The sequence below is a fragment of the Megascapheus bottae genome, unplaced genomic scaffold (assembly GCF_031878675.1).
Source record: "Megascapheus bottae isolate mThoBot1 unplaced genomic scaffold, mThoBot2.hap1 HAP1_SCAFFOLD_164, whole genome shotgun sequence".
In the NCBI taxonomy this organism is placed as follows: domain Eukaryota; kingdom Metazoa; phylum Chordata; class Mammalia; order Rodentia; family Geomyidae; genus Megascapheus; species Megascapheus bottae.
Window position 1 is genome coordinate 165,740 of NW_028327461.1, and position 20,129 is coordinate 185,868.

Here is a 20,129-nt window from a genome sequence, read left to right on the forward strand (position 1 = left end):
CATTGCCCTCATCTTACATTTGTCTATTAACGCAATTATGTATGAGGGCATGCAATGAACACCACTATGAAATTGTTGACAATGTTCTGGCATTTATAATCACTTTTTAAACACTGAAAGTGTTCTTTTGATTTTTGATTGCCATAGATCAGTTTTAATGTTTCTTGAGTTTCTCATAGAAGAATCATATGGTAGGTCTTTTGTAACTGAGTTTCTACCAGCAAAAGAAATTCTAGTTTTGTGCCCTGGTTGTTCTTTTAAAAATAGGATTAATATTTATGGATCTATGGAAAATGCACGCACAGAAAGTATAGTGTTATATACTGCTCCAAAGTGTCATGAAATGCATTATATTCTGCAAATCCATTTGGTAGAAAGGAAAACATGCAACTATGACAAAATAAAGCTGGAGGAAGAGATGTAAATTTGGCAGCTGGAAGTTTTTGAGTGGACATTTTATAGCTCATATGACTTTAAATATTTGAGTTTGAAAACAATGAGGGTAAACATTGTACTTTGTGTTGATCTGTACATCATAAACATAACACTGAACAAACTTAATTCCTGAGGAGGCTAATCAGGTCATATGTTCCTGCTTGTCCTTCAAAGGGAAGAAGGTTTCAGCATTGTATTTTGAACAACACTGAATATAGAAAGAAAAGGGTCAGAGTGCAGATGCGTGGAACACAGCCACAGTTACTGGAGAAACAAACACAGTGAGGAAGCATCAACAAGTCTGGCCACTTCTGTATGCAGTCAGACCATGTCCCTTTGCCCCTAAGTCAAGTAAAAGCTACTTTTGCTGGAAAATACAATGTGTTCTTGATCTTAGCCATGCTCTCTTGTAGTCACTTCATAGATATCTAGGGATCCAGGAAGAACAGGATTTATAAAACTGCAAAAGGCAGACTGCTTTCCAAACACAATGCCTTTTCTTGTCATCTTGAAGAGAAAAATCCAGAACTATAAACACTGGCCAGGCCTCCAGACACAAAGGCTAAGGGCAGGTCATTCAGACTGAGACTTGGACAGATTTAACATGCCTACCTTAATGCCTCCAGCACCTTCCTGTTTAATCTGAGGGTCTATCTGGAGATAGACAAGGATTAGAAGGCATGAATGTTTGGCTGCTTTGTCCTTCAGAACAAGGGGGGAGCTAGTGTATACTCTTAGGTCAAAAGAAGCATTTCGCAGACTTGAAGAAGAAGAAAATCAGAAGATTAAAGCTGTGACAAAAGCGTTTTCAAAAGTAGAGAGCATGTTTTACTAGTATCTTTAAGTAGTTGTACAAAGGAGCCGCCTTCAACAATATAGTTTATGAATGTATTTATCTTTTTTAGGAAGTGGCTCGTTTCAACACCAGACATCCTGAGCATTATTTTGTATACAACCTTTGTAGTATGTATATCACTTTAATATATTTGCTACTGTAGATATGTAAGAAAGTCACCTTGGGTATCTTTCATTTAATTGTAAATATTACATAGTAAGAAGTCAGATCAGAAATCTCTGTATTGCGCTGGTGCTGTGTAGTAGGAAAAGTGAGCTTGGCAACACAACATTCCCTAAGAAAGAGATGGGCCAGTGAGAGCGAAGAGGCAGACTTACAGAGGAAGTGCTCAGGAAAGATCTGCTCTTATGCTCAATCAACTCTTCCTGCCTTTAATGCCAGATTGTATCACAGACAATTCAGCAAGTATGTTCTATGATCCACCAGAAAGAGTTGGTGATGAGAACAAGGCGCGTGATGAGAAACGACAAAAGAAAACAGAAGAAAGAGAAGAATGTGCCCCCGGTTTCTCTGCTGTGTCTGTCTTCAGTTTTTCTCCTGTCTAGACATTAACACCTGTCTAGATTTTTTTATGGTGGTGTGGGGTTTTTTTGTACTTTATTTAGGGTTAATATATAGAAGGATTGCAGTTAGATTTTTTTTAGGTAATGGTTACTTTACTTCTCAAACCATGATACCCCTTCTCATGTTTTTGTCTCCCTTTCACTGTCCCCTGATTTCCCAATCATGATTTTTATGTACATTTTTATTGCATTTTATTGTCAGAATAAACATTTAATGATATTTTCAGGGACTGAGCATTTAGACAGCACCATTAACCTCTGCTTAGTGGTACCTATGTAGTATGATAGAATAAGCAGTCTAGAAGATAGAATAAGCAGAATGCAGGATGATAGGATATGCAGTCTAGAAGATCGAATAATCACTCTGTTAGAAGGTTAAAGGTAAGGAATATGAAGCATGAGCTGATTTTAAATTACTTGGGATGAAAAAGTCTTTAAGGACAAGAATCTGTCCCTAATGTCCTTCATGTCTCCTTGACTCTTTTGTCCACTGGTCTGCCTGTGTTCCTCTCAGGACCTTTGTGCTGGTGATGTTAAAAATCCTTTTAGAACAATGGAAAGGAGATAAGAATTCCTAAGAGAAATTTTAAACTTCGTTCCTAACTTTCATGTCAGTAGGCATACAGCTCTGACACATATCTCATTTCTTTCAGGCGAACGGTCTTATGACCCTAAGTATTTTCATCACCGTGTGCATAGAATAATGATAGAGGATCACAATGTCCCCACTCTTGAGTAAGTCTGATGCCACACAGATGGTCAGAAAAGCACTAAATTCACTGGGCTTGAAATTTGGGAATGAATTTTAATTAACTAAAAATTTTTGTTAAACCAGAGAGATGGTTTCATTTGCTAAAGAAGTCATTGCCTGGTTATCCAAGGATCCTCACAACATCATCATAATTCACTGCAAAGGTGGAAAAGGTAATGATGCTTTCCTTTCTGTCTCCTTTGTAAAAAGATAGTTGAGAATAAATTTTGACAGGCAGTAGGAAGATACCTACTGCTACTCCTCAGATAGATTCATCATTGCTAACATATTAATATTGTGTTTAAAGGATGAAAGAAGCAAAGAATACTAAAAGGAAAATAGAGAAGGGGAGGGAAGAACAAAGGAAAAACTAATGTAAAGAAGGGAGGACAATGAGCTACTTCCCTTAATTGCTGATTATATGGGTTTACCCATGTATACCTGCCTCCCCCAAACAGTGTTCAACTTCAGGATGGTATTGCATTTGTATCTCATTTGCAGCGATGCCTTTTTCTTCTTTAGCTGACAGTGCTGCACTTATGTATCATGTAAATGTAATACTTTCCTATTTATATACAATGTGGAATGCTGAATGAAGCTAGTTAACAAATGCATTCTTGCCTTGGGCTTTTAAGATGCTCTTCCCTGTTACCTAGTGACATTGAGAATTGTTTCACAAATCTGTTGGCCACTTTAAGGTTTCGTTTTCAGAAATGTCTTTCCAAGTACTGTGTCCTACCACACTGCCTTTTGATTCTTGGGAGTGTGGGGTGATTTTGTATTGTTTCTTGGCATTAATATGGTCGGAACCCAAGGCCTCACACGTCCTGGGGCCCTTTACTACTGGAGCCACTTACATTCCTCATACCTGTTTGCTTTAGTCATTATTCACATTGGTTCTCACTTTTCATCCTGAATCCAGAAAGGCCTAGACTGTGACCCTCTTTAACTTTTTCACACACTTGGGTTCATGGATACATACTGTGATGCTCTACTTTTTACTTGAGAAGAATTCTTGTATAGATTTGGGCTTGCCTTGAATGACAAACCTCCCCATTGTCTATATCTGAATAGCTAGTAATACAGCCACTACGGCTGGCTGGCTTTGTGTTTTGTGAGCATTTGTTTGGTTTTGATTGAGTCAGGATTTCCCTATATAGTCTCAAGCTTGTTATCTTCCTGCCCTTGCCTCTGTGTGCTGAATGGCAGAAATGGCCACCATACCTCCCTCTTTGTCCTGCTTTAGGAAAGGTTAATGTATTGTCTTGCTATTTGTGTTGTTTCTTAAGCCATTTTGGAGATTCTCTGGTTCCATAGCGTATACCTCTTTGCTCAGCTGATTATCTACTTTATTTTTAAAAAATTTAATGTACAGAGGAGTTACAGTTATATTTGCCAGATAGAAGGTGCCAAACTTCTCACACATCTATATCCCGTCTCATGTTTTTGTCCCCATTTCCCTCTGCCCAACCCCTCCCCTGATTTTTCCCCTCCTATATCAAATACACAAGTAAACATCTAGATAATATACCAGGTAACAAAGTGGGATACTGTAACAATATGAGATTAACCAAAGGGCAACACAAGAGTAGAGAGAAGAACATGATACATTACAATAACAGTCACTTATAATTAAGCTCTTGTTTCCATGTCCTGGTAGTCCATTAATTTGGCCTCATCCTATATGGCATTATGTGTGTAGGATTTGAGCTACTGTGTTCCTCAGCTAGGGGCAAAGTAGATGTGTACTAATTATTACAAATGGGAATCCATTGAGCCTATGTTTCTTTCAGTATTTCACTTAATATGATTTTTTCCAAGTTTTTGCATTTCCTTACAAATCGTGTAATATCGTTCTTTCTGATGGCGGCATAGAATTCCATTGTGTATACATACCACATCTTGGTGTTTCAATCTCTACTGAGGAGCATATGGGTTGGTTGCATACCTTTGCTATGGTAAATATTGTGGCAATGAACATTGTTGTGCTAGTGGCTTTAGTATGTCCTTGTTTCTGGACTATTAGGTAAATGCCAAGTCGTGGAATTGCTGGGTCATGGGGTGATCTATGTTTAGCCTTTTGAGGAACTGCCACACTGCCTTCCATAGTGGTTGAACGAGTTTGCACTCCCACCAACAGTGTAGTAATGATCCCTTCTGGCCACATCCCAGCCAGCATCTGTAGTTATTGCATTTCTTGATCATGGCCATTCTAACTGGAGTGTGGTGGAATCTCAAAGTTGTTTTGATTTGCATTTCTTTTATGGTTAGAGAGGTTGAGCATTTCTTCATGTGTCTATAGGCCATTCTTATTTCTTCTTCCGAGAAGACTCTAAGTCTTGGCCAATCTTTTTATAGGATGGTTATTTCTTTGGAGCTTAATTTTGGAATGATTCCTTTTTTTTAGCTATAGGTATATTTTAGATATGAGGCCTTTGTCTGTTGTATAATTAGTGAAGATCTTCTCTTACTCTGTGAGCTTTCTATTTAACCTGCTACCTATGTCCTTTGATGTACAGAAGCTCTACAATTTAATGCATTCCCCTCTGTCCTAGCTATATTTAATTTTTTGTGCTTGTTTGGTCTTTATTAAGAAAGTTTCGACCTGTGCCAGGGGGACTTAGTGTATCTCCCATTCCTTCTTGTAAAGTTTTTAAGATCCATTTGGAACTAATCCTAGTATAGGGTGACATAGAAGTACCAACTTTAATTTTCTGGAGGTGCTTAACCAGTTCTGCCAGCATCACTTGTTGAAGAGGCTGTCTTTCTTCCATTCTATTTTTTGGGCTCCCTTATCAAAGATTAAGTGGCCATAGGTTTGTGCGTTGATTTTTGGGCCTTCAATTTGATTCCATTGGTCCTCTGCCCTATTCTTGTGCCTGTATCAAGTTGTTTTGATTACTGTAACTTTGTAATAGAGTCTGAAATTTGATATGGATATTCCTTCGGAGTTGCTCTTTCTGCTATGTAGGGTCTTTTATTATTCCATATGATATTGTGGATTTCTTCTTCAATTTCATTAAAGAATGACATTGGGCTATTGATGATTATTGCATTGAATTTGTACATAGCCCTTGGCAGGATTGCAATTTTCATGTTGTTAATTCTTCCAATTCAGGAGCCTGGGAAGTTTATCCATTTCTTCAGATCTGCTTAAATTTCATTTTTCAGGTTTTTAAAGTTTGCATCATAAATGTCCTTTACATTCTTAGTTAATTAATTCCTATGTATTTTATTTTCCTTGAGGCTATTGCAAATGGAGTTGCTTTCCTGATTGCTGCCCCAATCCCCTCATTGCTGGTATACAGGAAGGCTGTTAATTTTTGAGGGTTAATTTTATACCTGCTACCTTGCCAAAGTTTCAAATCAGCTCAAACAACTTGCAAGTAGAATCTATAGATTTCTTTAAATAAAGAATCATGTCATTTGCAAAGAGGGCAAGTTTCACTTCCTCTTTCCCTGTTTGGATCCCCTTTCTACTTGCTTCTTTTCTTATTGCTCTGGCTAGGAATTCTATACTATGTTAAAGAGAAGTGGAGAGAGTGGGCATCCTTGTCTCATTCCTGAATTTAGTGGAAATGGCTTTAGCTTATCACCACTAAGTATAATGCTAGCTGTGGGTTTGTCATACACAGCCTTTATTATACTGAGGAATGTTCCATGGATTCCTAGTTTCTCCAGAGCTTCTAGCATAAAGGGGTGTTGGATCTTGTCAAATGCCTCTTCTGCATCTGTTGAGACAATCATGGAATTCTGGCCCTTGCTCCTGTTGATGTGTTGAATTATAGGAATTTACTTGCGTCTATTGAACCAGCTTTGCACCCCTGTGCTGAATCCTGTTTGAGCATAGTGCATAATTTTTTTTTCGTAGTGTATAATTTTTTGAGGAGTTGCTGAAGATGGTTGGCCAGTATTTTGTTGAGCAGTTTTGCATCAATATTCATCAAAGAGATGAGTCTTTCTTTGATGAGTCCCTATCTGGTTTTGGGATGAGGGTTAGGGGGGCTTTGTACAATGAGTTTGGCAGAAGAGTGTTCACTTTCAATTTCATTGAAGAGCTTGAGGAGTATTGGTGTGAGCTCTGTTCTGCTGGCCTCATAGAATTCAGCTGTGAATTCATCTGACCCTGGGCTTTTCTTGGATGGGAGGTCTCTTATTGCCATTTCTATTTCGGGACTTGACATAGGTCCGTTTATTTGGACTAGGTCTTCTTGGTTCAGCTTGGGTATGCTAATATTGGCGAGAAATTCATTCATCTCTTCTAGATCCTCAAATTTGTTGGCATAAAGTTAGAGATGTATTCCATTATGATGTTCTGTACCTTGGTAATTTCTGCTGTGATATTTGCATTCTTGTCTATGATTTAGTTTAATTTTGTTTTGTTTTGTTTTGTATTTTGGGGACCTCAAATCTAAAATATATCAGCAGCTCAAAAAATTGAATGATTCCAAAACTAATCTCCAAATTAACAACCATCCCATTAAAAGATGGGCCAAAGACTTAAAGAGAGTCTTCTCTGAAGAAGAAATAACAATGGCCTATAGACACATGAAGAAATGCTCAATATCTCTGGTCATAAAAGAAATGCAAATCAAAACAATTCTAAAATTCTACCTCACTCTAGTTACAATGACCAGGATCAAGAAATCTAATAACAACTGATGCTGGAGGGGATGTGGCCAGGAGGGATCACTACTACACTGTTATTGGGAGTGCAAACTTGTTCAACCACTATGGAAAGCAGTTTGGCAGCTCCTCAAAAGACTAAACAGAGATCACCCCATGATCCAGCAATTCCACCACTTGGCATTTACCCAATTGTCCAGAAACAAGGACATACTAAATCCATGAACCCAACAATGTTCATTGCAGCACTATTTACCATAGCAAAGATATGGAACCAAACCAGATGTCCCTCAGTTGATGAGTGGATCAACAAGATGATGTGGTGTTTATACACAATGGAATTCTATGCTGAGGTCCGACATAATGACATTGTCCCACTTGTAAGGTAATGGAAAGACTTAGAAAAAATCGTATTAAGTGAAGTAAGCCAGACTCAAAGGAACATATGCTCAATGGTTTCCCTCATTTGTCACAATCAGTAGAAACCTTGGGCTCTCCTAGCAGAGATTTACATAGAACAAAATCTAGTAAGCACCTCCAGGATGTAGAAACAAAAGCCATATAATGAGTGATTGTTGTCCTTAATGTACCATGTTATGTCTCATCTCTTTTGCTGTCCCTTGGTTATCTCATATTATTACAATATTTCACCTTGTTATCTGATATATTTTATATATACTTAACTGGTCATTTGAAATTGGATAGGGAAGGGAGGAAATCAAGATGAATGGGGGAATGGGGGAGGGAAATGGGGACCATGACATGAGAATGGTATCAAAGTTTGTGAAGTAATGCACTTTTTATCTGATAAATATAATGTAACCCTTCTATCAATTACAATAAAAGATGTATGGAAAAAAAGAATCATGTCATCTGCCAAGAGAGAAAGTTTCACTTCCTCCTTCCCTATTTCAACTTCCTTTATGTGTGGCTCTTGCCTTATTGCTCTGGCTAGGAATTCTAATACTGTATTGAACAGGAGTGGAGAAAGTGGGCATCCTTGTATCATTCCTGATTTCAGAGGAAATGGCTTTACCTTTTCTCCATTTACTTTTATGCTAGTTTGTAGGGTGGTCGTGTAAGATTATACTGAGGAATGTTCCATGATTCCTACTTTCTCCAGAACTTTTTGCATCAAGGGGTGTTGGATCTTGTTAAATGCCTTGTCTACATCTATTTAGATGATCATGTGATTGTTGTCCTTGCTACTTTTGATGTGATGAATTATATTAACCCACTAGCATGTATTGAACCAGCTTTGGATCCCGGTGATCAGTCCTGTTTGATCACAGTGTATAATTTTTTGATGAGTTGTTGAAGTTGATCGGCCAATATTTTGTTGAGCAGTTTTGCATCAATATTTATTAAAGAACTGGGTCTCTGGTTCTCTTTCTTTGATGAGTTCCTGTCTCATTTTGACATGAGGGTTAAGCTGGTTTCATAGAATGGGTTTGGTAGAGAGCCTTCACTTTTAACTTCATTGAAGATTTTGGGGAGTTTTGGTGTGAGCTCTTCTTTGAAGGCCTTATAGATTTCAGCTATGAATCCTTCAGGTCCTGGGCTATTCTTGGATGAGAGGTCTCTTATTGCTTTTTTTGTTGTTGTTTTTTATTGTAATTAGTAAAAGGGTTACATGATATTTGCCAGATAGAAGGTGCATTAATTCACATACATTGATACCCTTTCACATGTCTTGGTACCCATTTCCCTCCCCCCCCACACTCCCTCCCGTCTTGGTTTTCCCCCCTTCCCTATCAAATTTCAAATATCCAAATACAAATAAATTCAATATATCAGATAACAAAGTGAGATACTATACCAATATGAGATAACCAAGGGATAGCAAAGGAGATGAGAGACAACATAGTACATTAAGGACAACAATTATTCATTATATGGCTTTTGTTTCAATATCCTGGAGGTCCTTTCAATTAGCTTCACATTATATGGCTTTATGTATCAAGATTTTGCTCTATTGCAGATCTCTGCTAGTAGAGCCCAAGGTTTCTACTGATTATGATGAATGAGGGAAACCATTGAGCCTAAGTTCCTTTGAGTCTGGCTTACTTCACTTAATATGACTTTTTCTAAGTCTTTCCATTTCCTAACAAATGGGGTGATGTCATTCTTTCTGACAGCAGCATAGAATTCCATTGTGTACAAATACCACAACTTGTTGATCCACTCATCAACTGAGGGACATCTGGGTTGGTTCCATATCTTTGCTATGGTGAATAGTGCTGCAATGAACATTGTTGTGCTAGTGGATTTAGTATGTCCTTGTTTCTGGATGGTTGGGTAAATGCCAAGTAGTGGAATTGCTGGGTCAAAGGGGAGTTCTATGTTTAGCCTTTTGAGGCACTGCCACACTGCTTTCCATAGTGGTTGAACGAGTTTGCACTCCCACCAACAGTGTAGTAGTGATCCCTCCTGGCCACATCCCCTCCAGCATCTGTTGTTATTCGTTTTCCTGATCCTGGCCATTCTAACTGAAGTGAGGTGCAATCTTAGAGTTGTTTTGATTTGCATTTCTTTTATGACCAGAGATGTTGAGCATTTCTTCATGTATCTATAGGCCATTTTTGTTTCTTCTTCAGAGAAGACTCTCTTTAAGTCTTTGGCCCATTTTTTTAATGGGATGGTTGTTACTTTGGAGATTAGTTTTGGAGTGATTCAATTTTTTGAGTTGTTGATATATTTTAGATATGAGGCCTTTGTCCATTGTTTGGTTGGTGAAGATCTTCTCCCACTCTGTAGGCTTCCTGATTAGTTTACTAGCTATGTCCTTTGCCATACAAAAGCTCTGCAGTTTAATGCAGTCCCACTTATCCAGCCTTTCTCCGATTTGTTGTGATTCTTGGTCCTTATTAAGAAAGTTTCGACCTGTGCCAAGGAGGCGTAGTGTATCTCCTATTCCTTCCTGTAATGTTTTCAGTGTGTCAGCTTTTACCCCCAGGTCTTTGATCCATTTGGAGTTAATTCTAGTGCAAGGTGACAACGAAGGATCCAGCTTTAGTTTTCTGCAGGTGCTTAACCAGTTCTGCCAGCACAACTTGTTGAAGAGGCTGTCTTTCTTCCATTCTATTTTTTTGGCTCCCTTGTCAAAGATTAGGTGGCCATAGGTCTGTGGTTTAATATCTGGGTCCTCAGTTCTATTCCATTGGTCTTCAGGCCTGTTCCTGTGCCAGTACCAAGCTGTTTTGAGAATTATAGCTCTGTAATAGAGTCTAAAGTTTGGAAATGAAATTCCTCCAGCGCTGTTCTTTCTGCTAAGAAGTGTTTTTGCTATACGGGGTCTTTTATTATTCCATATGAAATTTTGGATTGCGTTTTCTATTTCTTTAAAGAATGACATTGGGATATTGGTGGGTATTGCATTGAATTTGTAGATAGCTCTTGGCAAGATTGTCATTTTCACAATGTTGATTCTTCCAATCCAGGAGCATGGGAGGTTTTTCCATTTCCTTAGTTCTGCTTTAATTTCCTTTTTTAAGGTTTTAAAGTTTCCATCAAAAAGGTCCTTTACATTCTTCGTTAAGCTAATTCCTAGGTACTTTATTTTTTTTATTTTTTATTTTTTTATTGTAATTAGTAAAAGGGTTACATTATATTTGCCAGATAGAAGGTGCATTAATTCACATACATTGATACCCTTTCACATGTCTTGGTACCCATTTCCCTTCCCCCCAACACCCCCCACCCGTCTTGGTTTTCCCCCCTTCCCTATCAAATTTCAAATACCCAAATACAAATAAATTCAATATATCAGATAACAAAGTGAGATACTATACCAATATGAGATAACCAAGGGACAGCAAAGGAGATGAGAGACAACATAGGTACTTTATTTTTTTTGAAGCTATTGTGAAAGGAGTTTCTTTCCTGATTATTGCCTCGTTCCTCTCACTGTTGGCGTAAAGGAAGGCAGTTGATTTTTGAGGGTTGATTTTATAGCCTGCTACTCTTCCTAAGTTTTGAATCAGCTCAAGGAGCTTGGGAGTATAGTCTATCCCACTTTGCAGATGACATGATTCTGTATTTAAAGAATCCTATAGACTCTTATTGCTTTTTCTATTTCATTACTTGAAGTGGGTCTGTTTAGTAGATTTAGATCTTCATGGTTCAGTTTGGTTATTTCAATATTTGCTGGAAATTCGTCCATCTCTTCTAGATTTTCAAATTTGTTGGCATGAAGATTTGACAAGTAATCCCTTGGGATTCTCTGGATATTGGTAATTTCTGTTGTTATATTGCCCTTCTTGTCTATAATTTTGTTTATTTAGGTGTTCTCCCTTCATTTTTTGATCTGATTTGGTAAGGGTCTGTCAGTTTTGTTAATTTTTTCCAAGAACCAACTCCTTGTTTGTGGATTCTGGGGTTTTTTGGATTCTTAATTCATTTGATTCTGCTTTACTTTTAATAATTTGTTTCCTTCTACTAGATTTTGATTGGGTTTGGTACTCTTTTTCCAGCATTTTAAGTTGTACCATTAAATTGTTGGTTTGAGATGTTTCTGTAGTAAAACGTATGAAACACACACACACACACACACACACACACACACACAGCACACACACACAGAGCTCACCACATCCAAAGTCACAAACAAGATATTCTATAAAATGAGAAGTTACCTTGTAACTTATAAGACCTATAAAAATTACAAAGTAAGTCTATGATTAGTGTTTTGAAGAAGACCCTCCATACTGATTTCTCTAGTGGATAGACTAATTTCAAACCAACCAACAGTATACTAATATAGTTCATTCTCACCTTTCTGCTCCATACTTGCCAGCCTTTGCTATTGTTTTTTTTATGACTTCCATTCTGCCTTGGTGTGATGAAATCAGCACAGATTCTATTTGTATTTTCTTTATGGTTAAAGAAGTTGAACATTTCTTTAGGTACCAATTAGCCATTTGCATATCTTCTGAGAACCAGACCTCAACATGAATGACTTCTCACTTGACATTTAAGATACTTTGTTTTTGCCCTTGTGAAAGTTTCAACCAGGCACTGGTAACCCATGCTACTCAGGAATGTGAGATTTGTGGCAATCCAGGCAAAAAAAATCCCTAAGATGGTTGTCTCTGTTTAACAAACAAAAGGCTAGAAGTAAAGATAATATGACTGAATTGGTAGAGTACCTTCTCTTGATCAAAAGAAGCCAAAAGAGTTCATGAGTTGAAGCTCCCAAGACATATGCTCACGATGAGATCCATCCTCACTGGGAAGGCACGTCCTCAGTCCAAAATATGTGACTCAAATTGGCAAGCTGGAAAAGGCAAAGGCTAAGGAACTGGCTACTAAGCTGGGTTAGATGTGCAATGTTGATTTCTCTGTACATGAAGATAATAAATCTGTTCTTCCTCCAGTGGAAAAAATATTTAAAGAATAGATGAAAAATGTGTACTTTTCAGGTGAAAGGGTATGTTAAAAATTAGATTATAAGGATGAATATAGAAAGAGAAAAGAACATATTTTCAAACTTAAATTTTGTAGGACAAAACTAAGATAAAAGTAGAAGGTAACAGAAGAGACTTAGAGGATGAGTGATTTGAAGCAGGAAGAAGTCAAGGATTTGCTATAATTGTCAAAGTATTTGCTACAAAACACTATCACACACACACACACACACACACACAGGCAGAGGCAAAGAGAGAGGGAGAAGAGAGAAAAGCAGGCATGTAAGCTGAGGTAGAAAGTAAGCAAGAACACTACAGCAAAATACTTAGAATTATATCATCTGAGGAATAGGAATATGCGTATTCATTATGCTTGTCTCTCTACATTCTTATGTTTGCAAATGTTCACAATACAATTCAAATAATGCAATTACATAGGGACTACAATTCTAGTTGGTAATGTGGGTTCCTGCTTGCATTTGCACTCAGCACCTGGCACGTGCTTGGCCAGCATTCTCCCACTTCAGGTATATGCCCAGCTCTGTTTTGCTTCAATGCTTTTTTTAGATAAAGTACCTCCTACATTTTCCTGAGCTGGCATCAGTCTGAAACCCATTTCTATGTCTCCCACCCAATGAGGGCTGTAGATGTGAAGCACCCGGCCCATCTTGCTGGTTGAGAATGAGGTCCTGTTTATTTTGCCTAAGCTGGTTGGAATCACAACCATCCTGATCTTCCCACCTGGGAATCTGGAATTATACATGAGGACCAGCGTTCTTTTCATTACATTAATGAAAAATAAAGTCTTAATATTTCTCAATTGGAAATTTTGAGACAGCAACACTTCAGAAGAAACAGTACCAATACCAAATGAGTATTTGTGAGTGTATTTTTACACTGGAACAAAGGTTTCTTGAACTCATTTCTGCTCTTTTCTAGGACGAACAGGCACAATGATATCTATTCTACTTCTTGCCACTGGCACGTTTTTAACCGCAAAGGTAGGAAAAAGGTTTTGATACTTAGTCTTTTATATGTATTGAATTTGCTAGTTCTGAAGCATTCATGGTACAATATTAAGGAAATGCTTAGCTCATGGTGATTAAGTGAAAGTGAAAGCCTGGATTAATGCAGCCTTGTTTAATATGCAGTTATTTACTGGACTTGTACCCTTGTATTCTTGCTCTGGGCCAAGCCTATAGTGAGAGCAGTGAGACACAAATGCGAGGGAATGTCCAAATTCAGAATTACTAAGAAGAACAGCATTTTAAGGTATATTTTTTACCATCTATAAGTAGTTGCCATTCAAAAAAGCAGTTTGAGAATTCAGTGCATTGTGAGTAACGTCATTCGTTCATCATTCTCCTCCCTCCATCTCCACCCGCTACTTCCTTCCTACCATTTCTTTAATGTTGTAGGATATACACATGACTTTGTAATTCCGTATTTAAGAAATAAGAATCAACGTTTTCTAAAAAGCTATATCCTCATTAACTGACTTATGTAATTGTAGCCTCTCTGTACAACACCTTTATAATGAGTTTTAAAAATATTTTTTATTGTACTTAATAGGAGGGTTACATTATTTTCGCCAGATAGAAGGTGCACTACTTCACATACATTGATACCCTTTCTCAAGTCTTGGTCCCCATTTCCCTCCCCCAACTCCCACCCTCATCTTGTTTTTGCCCCTTTCCTATCCAATTTCAAATAACCAAATAGGCATATATACAATATATCAGATAACAAAGTGAAATACTATAAAAATATGAGATAACCAAGGGACAGCAAAAGAAATGGGAGATAACATAGTACATTAAGGACAACAATCACTCATTTTATGGCTTTTGTTTCTATTTCCTATAGGTCCTTTCATTTAGCGACATACTGTATGTCCTTATGTATCTAGGTTTTGCTCTATTGCAAATCGCTGCTAGGAGAGCCCAAGGTTTCTACTGATTATGACAAATAGGTGAAACCATTGAGTATATGTTCCTTTGAGTCTGACTTACTTCACTTAATATGATTTTTTCTAAGTCTTTCCATTTCCTTCCAAATGGAGTGATGTCATTCTTTCTGACAGCAGCATAGAATTCTATTGTGTAAAAATACCACATCTTGTTGATCCACTCATCAATCGAAGGGTATCAGAGTTGGTTCCATATCTTTGCTATGGTAAATAGTGCTGCAGTGAACATCGTTGTGCTAGTGGCTTTAGTATGTCCTTGTTTCTGGACGGTTGGGTAAATGCCAAGTAGTGGAATTGCTGGGTCATAGGGGAACTCTATGTTTAGTCTTTTGAGGAGCTGCCATAATTCTTGAATGAGTTTGCACTCCCACCAACTGTGTAATAATGATCCCTCCTGGCCACATCCCCTCCAGCATCTTAATAAATATATATATATATATATATATATATATATATATATATATATATATATATAAAGAAATTAGGCACAATAAAAATGTGTGATGGAAAAATATAGTCTTTTCAATAATTGGTATTAGGACTTCCATATGTAGAAAATTAAAATTGGATCCTTGTTTATCACAATGTACCAATATCAACTCAAATGAATTTAAAGACCTCAAAGTCAGGCCTGAAACATTGAAACTATTGCAAGTTGGAATAGGAGAAATATTAGAACTGATAGGCATAGGCAGGAACTTTTTGGAAATAGTGGCAAGGCCACAGAAAGTAGGAGAGACTTGACAAATGTGATTATATCAAAATAAAAATTTTCTGCACAGCAAAGAACATAGGTGCTAAACTAAAAAGACAGCCAACAGACTGGTAGATCTTTACCAGCAATATATCTGACAAAGTCCTAATATCCAAAATATACAAGAAGCTCAAAAATTAACATCTCCCCAAAACTAATGAGCTAATCAGTAATTTGGCAAAGGAGCTAGAAAGACCTCTCAAAAAAATAATAAAGTAATTTTTAAAAGAATCAAAGGAAAGGTGGGCATTGTAGACTTGTGCCTGTAATCTTAGCCACTTAAAAAGCTAGGAACTAAGAAAGTTCATAAGTAGCTCTGTCCAAAGAGGACAGATAAGCACTGTGATTGTATTAACCCCTTTTCTGTAGGACAGCCTTGAATACTTCGGGGAGCGCAGAACTGACAGGAATGTGAGCAGTCAGTTTCAAGGTGTAGAAACTCCTTCCCAAGTAAGTTTCTCTTTTCACAAAAAGTTATTTATGGGGAGATGTTAGTGGCACATTTAGCCTGGTTGCATCTGTAACCCTTCTTTAACAATCAATGATGGCAGAGGACTTGTGACTCCTAACCATTTCCTGATCTTTGGAGGCCCACATCTGTAGTCTCATAGGCTACTTGGCTTGGTTCTCTGCCGGGGCCTACCGGCAGCAAATTGGGGTTCCTGAAATACGGGGCAGGGACTGGAAAAAATAGAAGAGAGACAAACACATGGGGTTGGTAGGTCTGCAGCCCAGGTAAAGACTGCAGCCCCGTTTATCCTCAACTCAAGGCTTATATCCCTTCTTGAAACCAGGGAACTTCCAGGTGTTACATTCATATGGTAAATCTCAGGTCATTTAAACAGAATAAGGCCAGAAAACCATAAGACAATAAAGCAATTGTCTGATGCAAATCAAGGTACAGTTTGATTCCACTCTGGCTCCCAACAGTTCTCAACAGAGCATCACACATTCCATTTCTTATTCTTTATTCCCTACAGCTTCTGGAATTGAGTCCCCTCCCAAAAAGGAAGGTCAAATATCTAAGGTTTTCTGATGCCTGAAGATGATCTCTGGCTAGTAGATGATCTACTAGCCATTGGTTTCCCTAGAAAGAGAGATTGGATCCTTCACCAGTTTTTGCTAAGGCAATGAGCAATTCAAGGTCTTTAGAACACTGCCAGGATGGTTTTGTGATGACCCCAGTGTAGGGGAAAGAAGAGTGCAGAGAAGAGAAAGAATGAGAGATCCTCAGACCAAGAATGAGAGATAAAGACACACAGAGATAATGGGAGTATGAAAGAAGAAAACAGAATGAACTGGGAAAATAAGTATTTTACAAATCTTGTTCCAGCAGACATTATCATATTCTTTCATTCCATATTCTTAACATTGTTTAAACTATCCACTGTTGTCCTATTTTCCTCTGATAATACTTTATTATGAAAATATGAAAAATCCCAATTATATTGGATTCGGGTGTTGGTCACTATAAAAAAAATAACTGACCAAAGAACTTAAAGTGGGGAAAGATTCATTTGGGCTCACAGTTTCAGGATTTCCTTTAAGGCCACTTGATCCCATTGCTTTGGGCCTACACTGACACTGAACAATCATGTCAAGGAGGCGGGTATTGTGGAGAAGGATTGCTCACCTCAAGGTTCCCAGGAAGCTGAGGAGAAGGAAGGGTTTGCGACATGATCCATCCTTCCAGTGACTTCTTTGGTTTCATGAGGCCCCAACTCCTAACATTTTCCCCACCTCCTACTAATGCTTTAAATTTAGGAAGCCCTCAACAAATGAATCTGTGGATAAAGTCAAAAGCCTCAAAATATAATTACTTCCCCATACCCACCTCTGAACGCTGCTGGTATACTGGGGATCAAGCCTTCCATCTATGAGCCTTTTAAGTGCACATTTCATATCCAAATTCTAACACACAAAGATGGAACCATACAGTGCATGCTACAATCATCATCCCAACCTACAGTCATGCTTTGTTTATTCCTTCCCCACTCTTCTCAAACCCTGGGTCACCCTTCCTACTCTTCATTCCTCAACCAGGATTACTTTGAAGGAAATTCTATTCATCAGGTCCTTTTACCTCACAAGAAGTTTGGCATGACACCCAACATATGCACTCTTAAAAAAAAATCCAACAACTGCAAAGCATCTACCCGACACTGATGACTGGTACCTGTCTGTATTTCTAGATACAGGCTGAGATTTGAGAATGGTGTTTCAAAGCCAGCCCTGGCAGGAAATCCTTTCATTCTTAGTTCTAATGAAGAACCAAAACAGCCTGAGTTGGAGATGCGAAGTGGTACAGCACTGCCCTATTGCATCTTGCATTGCCCTAATGCATTTTCAGGCATCTTTCTCACTATTGCCCTTTCATTGTTTGCCCATCCTGGGGCTTAAACTCAGTGGCCTGGTGCTCAGTAGGCTTGAACTCTTCACAAGTGGCACTTTACCAGGTGAGCTAGATCTCTAGCTCAACTTCTGCCTAAGTATATAGAGATGGATTATCTCAAAGTTTTCAGCCCTGGCTGGCATTATTCTTCAGTCCTCTCAGCTTCTGCCTCCTGAGTAGCTTGGATTACAGACATCAGCCACTCGCATGCAGTACAAGTGCTTTTGCTAATTGGAAATGTGGCAGTTCACTTTCTGAACTCTTCTCAGTTGGTTCATCATCAGACATCTGGAGTTTCTCAAAGAGAATTCTAAGAAATCCTCTTTGAGCAACTTGCTAGGAGCCAGAGTATTGAAAGGTTCCCTTACCAAAAAAAAAAAAACATATTGGAGAAAAAGGCAGATAAAGAATCTCTTCTCTGTAGAGGACCCCTCACTAATGGTACAGAATCATCTAGTGTAGCTAAGTGGAGATGTCATTCCTCCTGATGAGGAACTATCTCCCAAACCATAGTCCTTTCTCTAGTGCATGACAACAGATTTTGTCATCGCTGTTTCAGCACCTTCACTGTTCTCATGGTCATAAGCAAGCCTAGAAGCAAGGGCTTCTTCTTTCCATGTTACTGTCTGCAAGTCTCAGCTGGGCTCTTTTTCCACAATGAGGAAAATACATAAGAATGTTGATAATGTAAGGGCTCATTCTAAATGTTGTCTTCCTTTCTTTTTTTTTTTTGCCAGTCATGGGCTTGAGCTCAGGGCCTGAGCACTGTCCTTGGACTTTCTCAAGGTTAGAGCTCTACCACTTGAGCCTCAGCACCACTTCCAGCTTTTTTCTATGTATGTCGTACCGAGGAATCGAACCCGGGTATTCATGCATGCTAGGCAAGCACTTTAACCACTAGGCCAAACTCCCAGCCCTAAATGTTGTCTTCCTTTCTTACTGCTGTTCACAAGCTGAAAAAGAGAAGGAGATTAGGATATTGACTTTACATCTGGCATTCCCACTAAAGTGGAGGCTTTTGTTGCTTTACAGAGTCGCTATGTCCACTACTTTGACATCTTGAAGAATGTGTTGAACTGGGAAATGCCAGTGAAAAAACCTCTTAAAATTGTGAAATTTGTGATTTACTCCATCCAAGGTAAGTGCTTTAGAAAGGAAGGAGAAGACAAGAGGATGTGCGATCCACTATTTGGGAGGGTTTTGCTTATGTTATGCAAATGATCCTACATCACAGCTAAGTGTCAATGCATGTGACCTTCTCCCTCTTGAGCTCTCCTTAGATGCCTCTCTTATTCCCTTGCCCATTTCCACTTGAGGGGAGGTTCTACCCCTTGCGTTCTGTTCTCAACCTAGGATAGATTTTTTTCATAGAAGAGAAGATTAAAGAACCCAGTAGAGTCCTTCTTTCTCAGACTCATTTCTCCTTCATGGTTCATCTCAGCATTGCTGGCCCTGCCTCATTTTCTTGGCCAGTCCTTCCAGCGGCCCTTTCTTCTCAGAACTATAGTCTTTTCTCTCTTTCCTCCTCCTCTAAGCATCTCCTCACTATCTTCTCCATCAGGATGCCTTATTTTATTTGTTGCCACCTTTGGCCAGGTCATATGCTAGCATTCAGCTGGGGTTGTGAGCAGAAAAGACAAATAAGTGCTTAGATTTTTAAAAACCAACTACAATGCAGGGGTTCTCAAGGCTCTTTACCTAAAAGCCTCCTTACTGAGAAGGCTGACATGTGGAGGACCACAGTTTGAAGCCATCCCAAGCCACTCTGAGTCTCCAATTGCAACCAAAAAAAGCAAAATGGGGGCATGCCTCAAGTGATAGAGTGTCAGCTAGACAAGCTGAGCAGGTTCAAGACCCAGACTTCAAACTCTGGTAGTTGCAAATACAAAAGTTAGACTCTGTTGCAGGCCAGGTTTAGGTAGTACAGACAAGGTTCCTAGAGGGCAGCACTTGGATTCCCCTGACTGCCCTTGTTTGACACTCACACCTGAATCTCCATGGACATAGAACAGGTTTGGAGAACTTGTTCTTCTACTAGACTCCTCTAGCAACTGCCAAGTTGGTGCTGTTTCCAAGAAATCAGACTGTCTACTTTAGACTTCCCAATATTGCTGGAAAGACTGGCACAGACCACCCAGTTCTCCAAAGTTTTCCCCTGGGTTCTCCATCTCAGTCTTCCCACAACTGGGACTACAGGCTTGGGCCGCTCTACTCTTTTCCTAGATGAAGTCTCTCTTTACACAGGCTGGCCTAGAAAAATAGTGAAAGAGGTTATTTATTTAGAGCTAGAAACCTAAACATGTAGAAGAAGGTGAGACAGAGAATTTTCACTTCATTTTGTCTGCATTTTGTCGGTGGGTGCATGGGGGGATCATGGG

General features: G+C 38.7%; 1 protein-coding gene across 1 annotated transcript in view; it reads left to right on the forward strand.

Annotated features, from left to right (window-relative positions):
- Positions 1-20,129, forward strand: part of LOC150039810 (phosphatidylinositol 3,4,5-trisphosphate 3-phosphatase TPTE2-like) — a 49,684-nt gene that overhangs the window by 18,968 nt on the left and 10,587 nt on the right. The window contains exons 8-12 of the mRNA XM_090327582.1: positions 2,508-2,589; positions 2,690-2,778; positions 13,576-13,637; positions 15,729-15,809; positions 18,784-18,889. Coding sequence (XP_090183708.1) covers positions 2,508-2,589; positions 2,690-2,778; positions 13,576-13,637; positions 15,729-15,809; positions 18,784-18,889 — 420 coding nt within the window. The remainder of the gene's footprint in view (positions 1-2,507; positions 2,590-2,689; positions 2,779-13,575; positions 13,638-15,728; positions 15,810-18,783; positions 18,890-20,129) is intronic.